This window comes from Semicossyphus pulcher, unplaced genomic scaffold (assembly GCF_022749685.1).
Source record: "Semicossyphus pulcher isolate SPU_LCO1_2020_fin unplaced genomic scaffold, fSemPul1.0.p SCAF_24, whole genome shotgun sequence".
Classification (NCBI taxonomy): domain Eukaryota; kingdom Metazoa; phylum Chordata; class Actinopteri; order Labriformes; family Labridae; genus Semicossyphus; species Semicossyphus pulcher.
Genome location: NW_027211698.1, coordinates 12,605,255 through 12,622,536, shown reverse-complemented (window position 1 = coordinate 12,622,536; position 17,282 = coordinate 12,605,255). Strand labels below are relative to the sequence as shown.

Genomic DNA, 17,282 nt, shown 5'->3' with positions numbered 1-17,282 from the left:
TGTGATTACCCACAATGCCCGTGGGGTGAAAGATTTCGGGGTTTTCTATCCAAACCTTTTCTTTCCAAAGTGAAGAAGAAAACAGGAATGAATCACCTGGTGACGCATGCATCACGCCTGCACGCGCCCACTTGTGTATGCACGAGGATGCATCATGCCCCACAGAAATTAAAAAATACACAGACTCACGTTCAGCTCAGTTTGAAATAGGAAATAGTTTCTCATATTTATTTAGGAAATAGTTACATAAAATATAGCATTAAAGTCTGGTGTAACAGACAAAAATTGCACACAGTAATAATAATAACAATAACATTAATAATAATAATAATAATTACCAAAGTAACACTGCTGGTAACCATTTCTCTTTACAAAGGAACCAGGAACATTTAAGGAGAGAGGTGAAGCATGACAATCACACTACAGTCTGACAGTACAAAATGTGGGTATAAATACTGGACATCTAGAAAAATACACAAGTCCTCTGCAGACTCTCTTCATACATTATTAACAGTTTCATAGAAAAATCGAAACACACAGTCGGCTCTGTTGATTAGCACCAGCTGGTCAAATTCCAGATAGACATTTGGCATAATAACTTCACCTAAAAGTTCAAATATGTCTTTAAAATAAAGTGATAAAATATTTTAGTATTAGCTCTTATCGATCAAAATAAAGATTTGTTTTAAACACAAGAACCCCGAAAGAATTCCACAAGAAAAGATACATGCCAGTTTCAAACAGTAGACGTAAAACCTTGGTTGAATGATTGGCAAACAATTTACATCTTTTTTTTTTGTTTGTTTCATATTTGCATATATCAATCAGCAATGCCCATTCTGATATTAACTTATAGTAGTTTCTATATACAACATAATATACACCTATAAAAGGAAAACTGAGGTTTGGAGAGTTCAGGTATGCTATGCTACATAAGCTAAAGCGTTTTGGATTCTGGAATTTTTGCACGAGGAGTCCAAAAAAGAAAAGCAAAAAAAAATGTTTTTTTAACAATTTCCTGATGGCTGCATTTTTTGTTTTTTACAATCTACATCAGTCCAGTATGTTCCCTGAGCTACCAACAATGACACCAGATGTGTTCAAGACAAAATGTTGGTCGTTTGGTGTACCTGTGTACCAGTCAGACTGTAAAAAAATCATCTGCTTTGCTTCAGTTGACATCATGAGATAACCTGCTGCTAAAATGTTAGCTAAATTGTTATTTTTGCGTTGTATTAAAGAAAAATCCCCCCCATTTTTTGCTTGCCCTTATGAGCTGCTAAAAAATAGGGATGTTTAATACATAGGAACCAAAAAATTATCGGCTCCGATATCAGCCTATCACAGTTATATCGGTATATATCGGTATCGGCTTACATGTTGTCCGATATGAAGCGTGGAATGAGACAAAAAACTTTACAGAGGAAGACGACATGACCGCAAATTGCAATACATGTTCCGCAAGATACACAAAATATGAAATTATCGGCCTTATCTGTATCGGCCATTAGAAGCAGATGATTATCAGTTTCAATATTGGCAAGAAAATCCACATTATGCATGCCTACTTAAAATGACACACAAAGACAATATGGTTTATCACTGAAATGACTTAAAACTAGGGATGCACGATATTATCGGCATGTTATCGGTTTCTGCAGATAATGGCTTGAAAGTTACATATCGGCATCTGCAGAAAAAAAAAACGTGCCTAATATATCTGTATCACAATCGGCAAAAAGGGTCGGAAAATATCGGTATATCGGATATCGGCAAACAATCCAATATCGTGCATCCCTACTTAAAACGAACAGAGATGAAAGAAAACGTGATTTGTCATGTCTTCAGAAATATTGCTTCAAAAAACCAGTAGAAAAAGATGAACCAGTTGTTTTATGATGTGTTGTGATTTTTGCGCAACTGCAATGGGCAACAAACTTAGCAGCAAACATAAAATGACACCTTAGTTTGAAATCTAGTTTCCTAGCAAAAAGGAACGCAAACATTTTGTCGCAACACACCAACGTTGCCCATTAGCATTGCTCCCAGAAGACGCTCTGCTCATCACTGCTTGAATAATCATTCACTTTACACTCCTTACACACTTTGTACAGTATTTGTTACAGTGCAATGATAAGAAGTTCCCCAGCATTCGGGGAAGAGGAAACTAAAATTTGCAATGAGAATTTTTTTTTTGTAATGCTGTCAAGTCCACCACACCCAGAGTAAAATATTCAAAGTCCTCGTTTGGTGTTCTGTTGAGGTTTCATCCTCGTGTCTCCAGCTCTACTAAGTGCTTCTTGTTGTTTGTAGCAAGGTCAGGGTTCCTGCCGTCGACAGGACCATTTTAGTCCAGTTGGAGTCATTTCCAAGAACAGGCAAGAGTCGAGCTCCGATCAAGACCAGATCCAAAGGGAGTTGGGACAACAAACCAAGTCCTATTGGGTAAAAGCTAACACTATTGCTTAGGGCCTTCTTGAAGGTCAATAGGGGTTCCAATCTACCTGGAATGCCACTCCATGGGCCTGCTGTACCCGTCAACATCCAACCAATCAACGCATGGGATTTCGAAAAGGAAAGAAAAAAAGTTGTCCCAAGATGTGAAAGGATCAGTCTGACAATCTGGATTCTTGCACCTTCTTCCAGGTCGCCCCTACACGTCATTGGAGCCCTGACTGGTGCAAGAGGAGAAGCTGTCGTAAAGCGAGTCGCTGAGGGAACCCACAGGATCCGCCCCAGGCTTGCTCGAGAAGCTGGAAGAGGAAGGCTCGTCCAACTTACAGCAGTCCTCGGCACTCTTCCCCATGTCGGTGCGGCTGCCCGACCCTGTGTCCGGATACAGGCTGCCGCTGCTGGAGCTGCTGTGATTCAGCTGGTTTAGAGACTCCAAGGAGAAGTCGAGGGACCCTGGCTGGTTTGCACTGATGGGCGTCTTCTCCAATGAAATCTCCTTCTGCAGAGACAAAAAGGAATATGAATCAACATGTGCTAATTTATCATCATAGGCATCTTTACTTTTGGTAACCTCCTCAATTCAGTCACAAATTGGTGCCCTTGAAACTCCACACCTACTTCTGTTGCTTCGACAGATCTGCTAAGCACTCAAGTAGGTCTAATGTTGCACCGTGTAGCTCATCTTGTTTGCAGTGTTGTGCTGCAAAGCAATAAGACTGACGCCACTTGAGAGTATGACAGTGATCTATATTGAGATTTTTATCGCGCTCAAGGACCAAATGTATGTCTTGGGTGTTGGCAGGCATGCATCACTGGGCATCTGCGCCCACCCACTCTCCCGGTTATATTAACTGTCTCATATGATGTATTATTTTTTTGTACAGCCTGTGGCAGTCTGCTTTATAAATTAGCATCATCTGAAATATGTTTCTCTGGGGAAATGTTACGTCTAAAGCTGCTTTCTGTTGACGGCACTTCAATTAGCGGGAGTATATCATCTTGAGTGTGCTAATGATTAGGGCAACTACATGTGCTTGGAGTTGTGACAGTTCAGAAGGTATTATTAGTCCCTATCACTGGACTGGATTGTGTCTTCACATCTGAGCATGATGGCCTTTTCAAGGGTTCTCGCCTGCGGGCAACTCGGCAACTAAAGTGCAAAAGCCTGCATTAATTAACCAGCTGCTTCTTTGGTGCTTAAAATTGACTCAACGCCGCGCCATTGCTGCAGTAATGACCCACAAGTCAAACCCTGTCTTCAGAGGAAAACAGAACAACACATGAAGCTAAAAATAGTGCGTTGTTGTTTATGATGTGCCAACTATTTCAGCAAGCTCCGTAACCTCTACTGTATGTCTCAAAATGCACTTTTGGGAGCTCGTTACTGTACCAATCAGCATCAAAATCCTTCCCGAGAGGCTGTAAACAAAATTCTCTGGGTAGCAACAGTTTCCTCTTAGCAATTCCAGCCAGGGAGAGCAGTTATCTACACAAGTATTTTTTGCAGAGGTAGGTACACAGAGGAATAGCTGGAGGGTCCAGGCAACCTCGTGGGATGCTCCAAACTGGACCATTTAGCATTATGCTGTGAGGTGTATCTCCCTGCAGACCTACACAAAAAGCATGGACACAATGTATTGCATTGGTCTAAAGTACTTTAAAAGTGGTATAAACTCTTTCCTGTTATTTGATCTTCCGAGTTACCAAAGTTCTGATTGGTATACTAATCTGCCACGTTAAAAATGCAATACTTAGAAGGTGTTTCACATTTGGGTCGGTCAAGCCTTACACGTTCACCAAGACAAATACTGGTCGACACGTTGGCACTGCCATTGTCCATCCCCCAAAGCTGATAGTTCTTGATCTCTAACCCCTCTTCCGATGTAACATGTTGATTCAAAGCCCCATTGACTATCTTTGCCTATGTCACCCAACATGAGTCTCAAGTTTTACGTCTAAGAAGCAAGTTTTATTCCTTTCTTTGTGATCTCTGTGAGATTTTCATCACACAAAGAGGCCGCTAAAGTGCTCACCCCGCTCATTATCTGTTATAATATCCAAGTGCACTATGAAGCCTCTCTTCTGATGGGCTGCCAACAGCGCTGTCAGCTGAAGTCAATCACAGTGGACAGCAGTGGAGGAGGTTGCACCACTGTCTGGTTCAGAAGTAGTTTAGCCGACTTCGGTGACATTCGGAGCAGAGGGCGTCGGAGCAGCCAACGGCCTGGAGTCGCACTGCACTGCCTCATGCCGCCCTCAGTTTCAATCACCCTTTTTCCTTCCGTCACAGTTTGTGGTTTCTAATCATGTCGAGACTCAGTTTGTAAAGTTAACAAACCCTATTAGGCAGGTTTCTTTAAACAGTAGTTACATATGTGTTGATGTAGAATAGTATATCGTCTGCATAATATCAAACCACAAAGACAAAGTTCAGGGGTACAGTCTTTAGGTGTGCAAACTACCCCAATGACATAAAGCCACATACATCAACACATTTAATGACTGCAAAAACCAAAGTGCTAGCCCTGTAATTGTGAAATTTAGTTAGCCTTATATAGCTACTTTTGTGGCGTCAACTATTTGGAGTGTTTTGGCATGAGTGAAAACTGACAACAAGAAATTTGTGTTAATTCTGGTGTAATTCAGCTCCAAACTCCAGAGACGTTTCATTGAAATCTCTGTAGATCTTAACCACCAAGTGGAAGATATCGTCACCGTTTGCACATCAGAATTATAAGTCAAAGACTGACTCAAATCAATACCTTCTTCTCAGGCTTATTGACAGAGTTTCACTGTTGATAAGACAAAAAAAATCCACCCTTGGATACTCAATATTCTCATTCCGGTTTGGTTCATAATCTACTACACCCTAACCCGAGATGTTCCTGCATTTCACATAATGAATATAAGTTGTACAAAGCCAACATGGAGTGTTTGCTTTCAGCTGTATCTCAGGCTGCATGTGTAGGTGGAGAGAGTACAAACAATGGTGATTGTTGTTCTCAGTCCTGTTCCTCTTGGGCCTTCAGCCTTGTTGGTTTCCTCTCCTACCAGCTAGCTAATTGCATTCACCTGCCAACCCAGGTGTAAGCTATTCTGTGATTAAGTTGCTGGAATGAAACCACCAGGACTCAGAGCACAGATAGCCGAGTATGAGAACTACTTGTACGAGAAGGAAGACGAGCTGGAGGAGGAGAAAATCATGTCTCTTTTCTCAGAAAGCAACATGTCTAATAAGAGCAGAGAATTCTCATTTGTTGAGGCTTTTTTCTTCAGAACTTGAACTCTAAAACCTTTTTATTTCTAATCATCTCATACTGTCCCACCCTAAAAATCCCACCAAACCCTTTTAATGTGCACTTGTGACCTTTCTTCGTAGGCACAATCATTATAAATTTGTAAAGAAGATGGAATCAAAGGAGAAATTAAAGGAAAATATGCCCAAAGGTGACATCTGACTCCTGATGATATAAAATGTTAATTAGGTTTTTGGAGGTGTGGAGGTTAAGCCCAAATTAAGCACAGGTGTTGAATTCAGATTAACTTCGACACCCACATGCCACTTCATAACATCACTATTTTTATTTGGCATCATAGTCTGCTATGAAAATTGACGTTTTACAGCCTTGGAGTGCATGACATGTCGGGGATCTGCGTTAGCTCCAGACTCTCTCAGCAAACTCCCACTATATATATGGATTTGGACAGAAAGAAGGAGAAAGATGGGGACTGGTCTCATCGCTGATTGGATTTGATTTTGGAGGAACACAATTACCGGCAGATCGAACCTTCCCCGTGCAGGGTCTCTGTACCACCTGCGGGTTCAGCCAAAATGATGGCTGCACGCATAACTGAGGCTGCAGGCGGACGCCTCAGCGAGAGCTTCCCACTTGAAAACACGAGGGGCCAAATCGGCAATTGGTTCTGCATCGCATGTCAGTAATAGGATGTCTAAACTGGAATTGAGAAGCACTGCTCGCTACAAAAGCTTATCAAAAGGGTCTTTTATTGTTACTTCAGCGAGACATATTTCCTCCTCTTCCTGTGCTGTTATCTATTCTTCTGTCCTCCTTATCCTTGACGTTTTGACTCGTACGATTGGTAAAGTGTGGGTGTGCTTTAAAGTTATAACCATTATGATTTAAAGATACTACTCATGATCTGTACTTTAACTTACATCAATAATGTCTTCAAGTTTTTATTGATAGCAAAGGAGTCCACCAAACCAACACATGGTTCAGATTGCCTAAAAATGGGGTATTCACAGGAAATGATGCACGTTAATCAAAATGTCAGCCTCACTGTTTAATGAGCACTGTGTTTACACCGTGTCACAGCTGAATCAAGCTACAGCTACAGTTAATGCTATTAAAAGCATATGACATGTAAAACAGAGTGGCTTTTGTTGAGACGAAGCCACAGGAAATGCAGTGTGTTAATCACTGAGGTTAGTGCACACTGATTTTTCTTTTGCTTGTCTACTAACCAAGACAAGACAAGGCCATTTATAATATTTTTTTTATATTTGCAAGGTGGTTATGAAAAAAGAAGCAGCAGCCAGAGTGAACTGTAAAATGAAGAACTGCAATTCAACAAGGGAACCAACTTTTGGTGTCCTGCAGTTCAGGGTAAAAGCAATTTCTAAGCATAAAGAGTCCAAGCTGGACTGAAATCTTAAGGAATACAACTTGAACATAGATAACCCTTATTATTTGTTCATCCAACACAGAATTGAATTTGGAACCAATGAAGAAACTATTACTATAACTCCAGCAGTGGAGCTTTACAATCAGCCTGCTGACGTTAAGGGACAATAAAGCAGCTAGCCAAGTGACAAATTTAGACATTTTTACTGACTTTAGTGGTTTAAAAAGAGTATAAAAAGGCTCTTTGTTCCCATCTGCTGGAAAATTCACACAATAGAGGACATTCAGTGGGCCAGTGAATGGTTTATAGAAACCGTTAATGCCAAATTCTGATAAATGTGAACCTGTATGCAGATGACACTGTGTTCTATGCGACTGAATTCCCATTGTGAGGACAGCCGGATCTTTTGTGTCTTACTGGAGGCAGCACATCCAAAGTTTGGTTTGGTCACTAAAAAGTTAAGAGTAGGAAGGTTGTCAGTGAAAAAACATATCTCAGAATGTACAGCATTATTGTGCGAATAATTTCTCCAAGGTTTTCTGTCTCGACTCCTGTATCACGCCGGCTAGCAATGCTATCACTCTGACAGCAGCTCAGTGGGAGCACATATTCCTACTGTTGATATTCATTTGTACGCTGATATAGTCTTGGTTATCCAGCAGCGCTGTTTCAAATTACATGTCAACTGAAATGTTTCCTCGCAATGTAATGATTGCTCAAGGAAACAAGCCGCTCCACGCTCAGGGAGATGCCGCGCATGCTAATTTTTTTTACCACTGCTTTTGGGACCCAGGTCACATAAACCTCAGGAATCCCTCTAACTTTAGCGATGCTACGCCTTGGCACAAGTTGTTTTCCTGCAGCAATTCTTTTCTCCTTCAGACAACAGATGGAAAAACAAAAGAGAGTAACAGGAAAGTGACAAAATGAGAAAAGTTTGGGATGGGAATTCAAGGGAGGACAAGGGAAAACTGTTGAGAACAAAAGTCAACTGAGAAGAGCTGTGGCTAAATAGAGAGAGGCAAAAGTGAAAGGAAGACGAGGGGAGACACGTGGGAGAACAGAGAGACTCGGAGGAAGGAGAGGATAGAAGCAGAAGGGGGCGGAGGCCGCCGTTAGCAGGGCTGTCAGGTGCTGTCAGGATGATGAATGGGAGGCCAGCTCGGGCTGTGAGGGCTCTGATGGGAGCCGCTGAGCTTTACATCACTCTCCTGAGTGTTTGTGAAAGGTTATTAAAGGCGCTTAAATCACCAGGCTCTGACACGGGGCCCGCTACCAGCCACCAAACTTCCCCAAAACTGCCGACAATGACAACGTCTCCCGAGTCAAAAGCTCCCGAGCAGAGCAGAGACAAAAGGAGAAAGCGGCCGATCGGGTACGGACATTCGCTTGAGAGGGGTGAGGAGGTGATGGCACGCAGATGGATTGACTTTTTCAAAGAAATAATGTAGGGTAAATGGGTTCAACGGCAGTCATCCATCATTATGGCTGGTTCACAGTTCAAGAGTGAGGTTATTGTCAAAATCAATACCAACTTTGGCTCATAATGAAAGCAAAGAAAGTGGAAAATCACGACTTTCATTTATGAAATTGAGTTATCTGGAAGTCCAGCCGCTGCAAAAACCTCATAATGAAGTCACTTTAGTTTGAATAAAGTCGTATTATCCGAGTTTGTTTCAAGTATTCCTGAATTGAACTTTTTTCCTTGTTTAAAGATTCCGATTCTCCTCCATAGAACAAGTCAGTGAATTTCCTTTGGAGACCAGCTGGTACATCCTGCGTTGGCAGTGCTTACTTTAAGAAGAGAAGGTTTTAGGACTCAATTTTCGACAGCAAAGACTTGACAACCTATTGATTTTCTGTGCTGTGATTAATGTACTCACTATCACACTCATACAGAGGGCGAAAACGCTGCGGTGTCCAGTTTAGTTAAGGTCTATTATGTATGTGATAATGCACCGTGAGGTGTCCATTATCAGGAGATATTGAAGTCACTTTCTGTTGTAAATGGACGCTTTGACTGTTTCCTGTTGCTATGATTACTCATTTTAGATACAGGCTGAAACTATGTAGCCAGCGCATTATTTGTAACAGTAAACAGTTTTACAGGGTAGGTGTGTATTATCAGGAAATAATGGACACCTCGTAGCCAATCAGAATCAAGCATTCACCCAGACCATTGTATAACTGCATTATTCTTATGAGGCATAAAGATGCATGATGGCGGGGAATATCGCCATAATTGTGGTCATATACAGTATAAGAAACTTAAGGAGTGTTGCCGCCAGCAAGTTGGGGCAACTTTCAACCACTTTATGTACTGTGGGGTAGTTTAATCATATGTTCAAGTGAGTCAAGTAAACCTCCAGACTGTTCTTTGTCCAGCTCTTGAGTAAACATCATTTGCTTTGACAGGACTGGACGTGATGCCTGGTTGTTCTGGGAGTTCAACCCTTGACCTCTTGTTTTCCGTCCCCACTAGGGCTACAGGCTGCCCTTAGAAATGTAGCCTAGCGCATCCAATTAAATGACAGACAGGTTTGAGGATGAGACAAACACAGCTCCGCTGTTGTCTCTTGCACGTCAGTTAATAGAGTTGTGCTTGCAGCTCGGTTGCACAGCGCTGACTCTCCCCACTGAGACTCGGTTCAGGATTGAGAATGTATCTTTCAAGAGATTCCTGCTCCTCGTTCGAGTGCGAGCGATCGATTTTGCTAAGCTAAGAATGTTGCCTCACAGCAGAACATGAAACATGATGGAAATGCTCTGCATGCTCAGGGAGGTCAGATGGGGGAGTTGGCAAAAGAGAAGTACCCTCTGAGCGAAGACGGATTCCATTTTTCTCCTGACAAACATCCAGGCAAATTTGTCTCTTTCATGTAGATAATGAAAGACGTTCTCCAAGAATTTCTGCATAATTATTCGTATTTATGCGTCAAACTGTACAAGTAGATCCTGATATTAAGCTCCACGAGGACACCAAAGGTCGAGATTAAAAAACACACTGAATAAATTGAGATTTTTTCTCCCCTCATACACAATTGTTTTTTGAGCTTGTGTTGAGTCAGTTCCTTTTTTTCAAAGTATGGATTTTTATGTCAGCGAGAGGAGAGTTTGGCTGTCCCATAGAGCCGGGCCCCGCAGGCTGGAGGCCATTTCATGGTCTCTGATTCTCATTTGTCATTCAGCCGCGTTAAATACTAGTAGGCAAATACCCGCTGACACGAGAGGGCGAGGCGATCGAAAGCAATTAGACGTCTTTCTCTATGAAAATCTGCAAACATTCAACCTAAAAAAAAAAACAAAGAAAACCTTGGCGTTTGGCGTTTTTGTTCATGCTTCAGGGAATGTTTCGAACACGAGTTTCTCTGACCATCCGAAAAGTCTCCTTGCCGAATTGTATTACACACAGAATGGCAAAGAAAATTCAATTTATTCATCTTCTTGCCTCTGCTGTGAGGAGGAAAAATTAATGCAAACCCTGTCACAGTGAGTGTCGCTATCCTGGGAAGAGTTTCATTGAGGGCAGACTCTCTCAGCACCTCACTTCATACCGCATAAAGGAGAGAACATCTACACCTGGGAGCTGCCTGGATATATAAACATGTTCCTACACATTTTACATTGTGGGCTTCTCCAGACACACATACATGACATTTAAGTCGATTCTTTAGACCATATCTGACATCTAATGAGGCTTTATATCCTTTGTAAACTTGCATGTACCCATTTTAACCATTTATTCCTATAAAACGACAAACTGCTGCTCTGCATCAAACTGCAACATTTTTATGTTATTTTTTTGTCTCTTTTTTTAAATTTAGAACCACAAAGCCTTGTAAACTCACTGTAACCATGGGGAAGACGAAAAACACAGCCTTAAAAATAGAAGGTCCTTTTATTTTCTTTGTTACTAATTTGGCAGGAGAGTCTGGATGTGTTTTTTTGGCTGTCCTGGTTTCCTGCTCCAAACGCCACACACACAACTGCTTGTTTGATCAAACTGATGGAAAAAACACATTTGGTTCATTTGTCCACACTTATCCAGAAACTCATCCAAAAACATACTTCCCATTCTTTCCGTACTATGTAGGATGTAGTGTCACTTTAAACCACCTCTTATGGCCTCCAAGAAAACAGGAAATAGATTTATTCTAGAACATTCAACACAGGGGGGACCTTTTTTTCTCGCGTCCAATGGTATGTGCAGGCAAAACAATCGCCGAATGAGGTAACACAATGGTGATTGAGCCTGCTGTGGCTGAACGAACAAAGAAAAGATCGATGACTACAGATACAACTTCAAAAATAAGTGAAAATCCAAAGAAAAAGAAACAAACTCGATGCTCAGATGAAGGCAAACAGTTGAAAAAGGAAAGCGACCCTCAGCGAGGGAAATCAAGAGTTGCAACCGGAGCCAACCGTGGACGTCACACACGCAACACTTTCTGGATATCTGGGAAGTGTGCTCCCGCAATTACCGTTTATCGCCACAGGTGGCGCCAAAGAGAACAAAAGTGAGACTTCTAGACTCCCGTTAGCAGCACTTGTTATATCTCTGAATAACTGTGCAGCTTCCTGGATTTCACTGAGGGTTTAATGACTTCATAGGAATAAGCAGCATGCCTGTAAAGCATCTTTTGAGCCGTGTTAATACTCACGCTGAGTCTGTCTCCGGCTTTGCCATCGAGGGAGGACTCCTTGTGCAACAGGTTGTACTGAGAGATCCTCCTGCTGTCCTTCTCCAGATGTGAGAAGACGTCATGTTGGTAGAAGTCCATGATCGACAGGGGTTTCTCAACGCTGCTTCTCTTCAGGGTCTCCTCGTTCTGGTCGACTGTGGATGCAGGAAATCAATTTATTATTCATTCAAAGACAGCAGAAGGTCCGAAAAGGAACTTTGGGAGTCGTTCGGTGACTTAAATTTCAAACCAGACCTGAGTCACTCTTCTTCGCTCTGTTGACAAGGGTCCTCTGCGGCGAGCCCAAAGTGCTTCCCTCGGGATCAGCCTCCGAGTCGCTGCTGCTCCCAGAGTATGTGCACACTTGAAGGGCTCTTTCCTGTTCACATTTAGAAAGCAGATTCCCTTTTCAAAACATGTTCACAAAGCCTCAAAAACAACACTGTTATGCTGTTAGATGTCTGGAAAACAGAATAAAGACGGCAAATAAACAAGAAAATATCAAAGAGGAAACCTGAGACAGAGCTTTGTGCAAAATTCATGAGGTCAGGGTTCAAATTTGCCGTGTTTCTTGAGTTCTTTTAAGTTTTTAAGATCATCAGTATATGTATGTGTATTTCTTTCTGTCAGTGACTTACACCGGACATGTCCTGGTCCTTGGTTTTCAACTTCCTGTCTGCTTCCTTTTCTTTGTCCTCTGTGGGGATGTTACAGCGAGGGGTCCCGAGACTCAACCTCTTGGTCCTGAACGCATCTGAAAGTCCAACGAGACAAATAAGTTTTACAGTATGTAAGTCCAGGAAACTGTCTTGCATTCAGCGCATGGCCACCTAATGTAATACACATAGACAGTGGGAAGCGGAAAACATCATTTGAATTCATCCAAAGTGACAATCTTTCCTTCGGCGGACAGACCATTCAACCAAAACCCGTCCAGCTGCCGACGCATACATTTCCTGCTTATATGAATGCAGCTGCTACAATATCCATGCTATCAAACATTAATGGTGTCCAGCCTGCGATTGTTCCCGGCCGTGACTCCTGGCAGCTCAGATATAACAGCTTTCAGCTTTTGTTCCCGAATGAAGAAGCTTTATTATCCCTCTTCCCACTCCTGCAAACGCCAATAATTGTCTCTTTTTTTACATTCGGCTGCATTACAATAACAGGCGGCTGAAAAATCTGCATGAAGGGTCCTTTCACCTTCTTTCTCTCGCCTTTTAGGAAGCAAATAATGTGACAGACGCTGCTGCTTTTCTGGCATCCTTACCGCCTCTGGAAAATTGTCTCGAAAAAGTAAAAACGCAAAATAACATTAAAGTTAAGGACCCAGAAAAATGCCCCCAAAAAGAACCCATTTTGCTGTTTGGACCAGTTCTACGGACAAGTCACATCTGCCTGGCTTCGCCCACAACAACAGCACGAGTTATTCAGCCTTAAACAGTTTCAGTCATTTGATTCAGAATCAAAAGAGAGCCTATTAATTTTAGTGGCATTGGGTTACAAATGCTATGCTAATAGTTAGCAGTTAGCATACGCACACAACCTGAGATGCCCCTATTCTCAAAGCAATGAACGCAATGCTAAATGATAGCTCTGTAGCTTTAGCTAGTGCTATATCATACAGGAAGTTACTCCCTCCGCCAAAGATCTGTCGCCAAAAATTGAACTACAAGAATAACGGACCAAATTCAACATTGGCCGCCGTTATTAACTCCATGTGGTCAACACTGATGGAGTAACGAGCCGAATAGCTGCCATCCAATTCATCTAATGATTGGTATTGTTAAATGTATTGCATATTTTTGTGTAATAACTATCTGAGCGAAACCACGCCCAATTTAAACCCAATATCAGGACAGTTTACAGCGTGTGCAGCAACAATATTTTCACATTTGGATTTAAACCATTTTGTAATACTCTTTAGAGTCTTCCCAGCCAGCACACCAATGTTGGGCCCAATCGAATACCCAACTGGCCAATTTTGTTCTTCCATTCAGGCCCCACATGGGTTGGCCCAAATAGGATGATGGAGGGCCCTTTAAGGGATCCCACTTGGGACCTCTTTAGTACCCATTTTTTACTGTCTAAATGGTATGCCCATTTGTGTCCCAAACACCAACGCCAAAACCCAACTCTGAGCCCAACCTAAATATGACATGGCCCATGTAGACCTTACTTGGCTTTATTGGGTGCGTCTATAAAGCTGTGATGGATTTGGCTTTCCATTGGATTTAAGACTCTACATAATGATAAAAGAAAGGACACAACTTACGACAAAGACGCATTTAATACACGAGCCAACAGTAGTGACGCAAAATGCCACCACAGCACTGAGAATAAATAGAAGCAGGCTCATGTCCTGTAAGCATAAATCCACTTAACACCTTCCTGTTGTGCATCACATCCAACACGGAGGGAGACGGCGCTTTATGATTTATGACCGTGTTGACATGCTTATCTAATTGCACTTGTTACTTTCCCTCGTGGGCTTGGGGAGTGTTTTCATTTCTTTAAGGACACAGACTCCTTTGTCATCTCAGCTGAGTATCATATGTCGGTGTTGATGCATTAGCTTTTGAATTAGCCGAACAAACAAGGTTCTTCTTTTAATCAGAGTCTAATAAACCAAACGACTTCCTCCTGTCTGCTTGTCTGGAGCCTTTGAGTGCGCCAGAGGAAAATATGTTACATAAAAACACTGACACTGAATAATTTACTTTGCTTCTGAAAGGTAAAACAAGCTGTTTAACGCTTTTGGCCAACTTAACAGTAGCTTTTACAGACATGCGTTTCCTCCTTGGCTTTGAATGAGAGAGCCAATTACATTGTTCGTCTTTGTTATACAGTGTGGTCACAGTTAGTAATATAACTAGCCTAGGGCTGGTACTTGAATGTAATGACAGTGTATGAGAATAGCAGCTTAAGCTAGGGCTACTAAAGATATTGCTGTTGTACAAATATTACTCTCTACTCTCTCAGATACTTAGCTCTGAGACTTAAATGTAATGCTAGCTACTCCAAGAGCAGCGAAACCTAAGCTAGCTTTCCCGCCATTTTTCTATTTTGTAGTTTTTCCTACTTTCATGAAGTAAAATCTCTTGACAGTTTACATCCATGTTATCATCTCTGCTGGCCTGTTGTTTAACACAGTAGCTCTAAGAGCTAAGTGCTAACGTCAGCATGCTAATTCTCTCCAAATGACAATGCTGGCATTCTGATGTTTTACAGGTATGTTTACCATCTACAGGACCTTAGGTTAGCATGTCACCTGCCATAATTTGCAAATTTTCAATAACCACAAAGTCCACCAGGTAACACATTGGATAACGAAGTGGTTCTCGACTTACCTGAAGTTGCTAATTTGGGCAGGCGGGTCTGGGTGTCTTGCGTGTTGTCGCTGCAGGTCACAGTGGGGTCAGACAGGGAGTGACCCAAGCTGGTGGGGGCATGCAGACGGGATTTTGGGAGGGAAGGCACTTTCACATCAGGTTGTGAGGGGTCTGGGTGAGAAGAGGGAGGCTCCCGATCAAGCTCGGAGGAGCCGGCGGTCACCCCATCAGGACTGGATTCAGATTTAGGGATGTGGCGACCGCTGGCCCGGGTGACGGAATCGGGGAGAGGGAAGGTGCCGATCCCACTGTCCAGAGTTCGCATCTGACAGCCGGAGCCTAGAGTGACAGGGAGAGGATTGTGACGTCTGGGAGAAGCAGGGAACAACAAGAAAGGAAGAGAAAGGAAGGGCTTGGATTCACATGCAACGGAAGGGGTTGTGAGTAAAGAGGGCATCTGTAACAAGTGGCCAGTAGGAAGAGAGAGAAAAGACAGCATTTTTATTTGATTTAGAAATATTTAAGACATCAAACTGATACGGTTTCCTCTGAAGAGCTGTTGTTGGCTCCATCCTAATGCACCTTCGCCTATTAGTGACTCTCGTTAGAAGCATTTGCAGCAACAGATCCTAATATAATCCGACACGAGGCAGCACCTGCTGCCAGCCATTCTGAACCAAACACAATTTAGCCACATCCCGAGGACATGCTCCTCTGATTCACCAGAGTGCATGCTGGGTCGTAATCAGCAGAAATGACAGCAAGCAGCAACAGATGGACATCGTTTAGAGAGCACAGTTTGCAGAGCCTTGACTCAGGCTCGAACAGATGGACGGCCATTGAGCTCAGCCCAGGTCCTTGTAACTGTGAACGCTAATGGCCAACAGTTACATCGGCTTATTATGTGTGGTTTGCAACTTTTTGCTCAGAGTGAATTTGTGAAAGTGAAAAGGCTCGTCACGTCTCTTCCTCTCTTCATGCTTGTCTGTTGCTGTGGGCAAACTTAGGTCCAGCTCTCTCCCATTATGTTTCATCTTCTACTGTCTGCCTTTGAGAGAACGAATCCTCTGCAGCCATGAGTCCTGTCTCTCAAAATATTGGTAGGTGAAAACTCTGGCATGTTTGTAGAGGTGGATCGATATTGAAAGGCTCTGCTACTCAGCTGTAAAGCCTCGTCTCGACAGGATACTGGAGCACAAACAAAGCCTCGTCATGTGCATTTGCTTCCATGAATAAAAGTTCTCTCCGAGTGCTGTCAGGCATTGAGTTTCAAAAGAGTTTGCACAGGGGGTAAGGGGCACATTTGAAGAATTGGTTCATTCCAAAGAGCATCTGAAGCTCAAAGTATTGATCCATTCTCTCTTTGGATAGCGTGCAATCGCGTCTCTTTGCGCCATTAGCGAAGCACTGAACTCTATTCTTTCTTGAATGTCAAAATAGTGTCAATAAATTCTCAGACAAGGAGATATTTGTTTCGAGTTCTTTATGAAAAACTTGCCTTGAACGTTCTTGTTTACGAGTTCTCTTGATACTTATCTGAATTGTTTATGGCCTTTAACACCACATTCTGCACTTAGAACCTCTGAGAACAACTCCTTTGTGTATGTATCTGCACATACAAGGTGTTCATTGATCAGATGGCCCATAACTTGTGAGTCCCTCAAGGACAGTTGCTTCAAAAGGAATAAGAAAGTCTATGTTTTCAAAAGAGAATGATGTAAAGATGCAAAGAGCACATGCATGGGTTTTTATTTGTGTGTGAGAGAAAGGGAAATGTGGAGAGAGCCATAGATTACACGGCTGTATAATTGAATGCCAAGCCTCGGCAGTTCTAAATGCCCTCTGTAGCCAGACCATAACAAGGTCCGCTGTAATTCCACCCAAAGGCAACAACAACTGGACATAATCCAGTTTTTCATGAGCTCCCTATCATTTCTGTACACTACCTCCGGGGTTTGAGGGTAGGAAGCTGGTTTGTTGATACCTGCACACTGTCAAATGGACTTTACACAGCGAGACGGCTTTAGAAGTAAAAGAGAGAGTCGTCGGCGTAACGTTTTCTATGGTGTTTTTCTGTGTGTGAAGCAGATGAAAAGGCAATGTCAATGAGACAAATTCTGGTCTTTTAGATCATTAGACTGAAAAAAGAGGCTACAAAAAGTATCTC

General features: G+C 42.4%; 1 protein-coding gene across 1 annotated transcript in view; it reads right to left on the bottom strand.

The window, feature by feature from the left end:
• Positions 1-212: 212 nt before the first annotated feature.
• LOC138603553 (nck-associated protein 5-like) overlaps positions 213-17,282 on the bottom strand; it is an 81,956-nt gene continuing 64,886 nt past the window's right edge. Inside the window, exons 14-18 of the mRNA XM_069675398.1 lie at positions 15,134-15,454; positions 12,422-12,537; positions 12,039-12,162; positions 11,763-11,938; positions 213-2,953 (exon numbers count right to left, since the gene is read on the bottom strand). Coding sequence (XP_069531499.1) covers positions 2,654-2,953; positions 11,763-11,938; positions 12,039-12,162; positions 12,422-12,537; positions 15,134-15,454 — 1,037 coding nt within the window. The 3' untranslated portion in view covers positions 213-2,653. The remainder of the gene's footprint in view (positions 2,954-11,762; positions 11,939-12,038; positions 12,163-12,421; positions 12,538-15,133; positions 15,455-17,282) is intronic.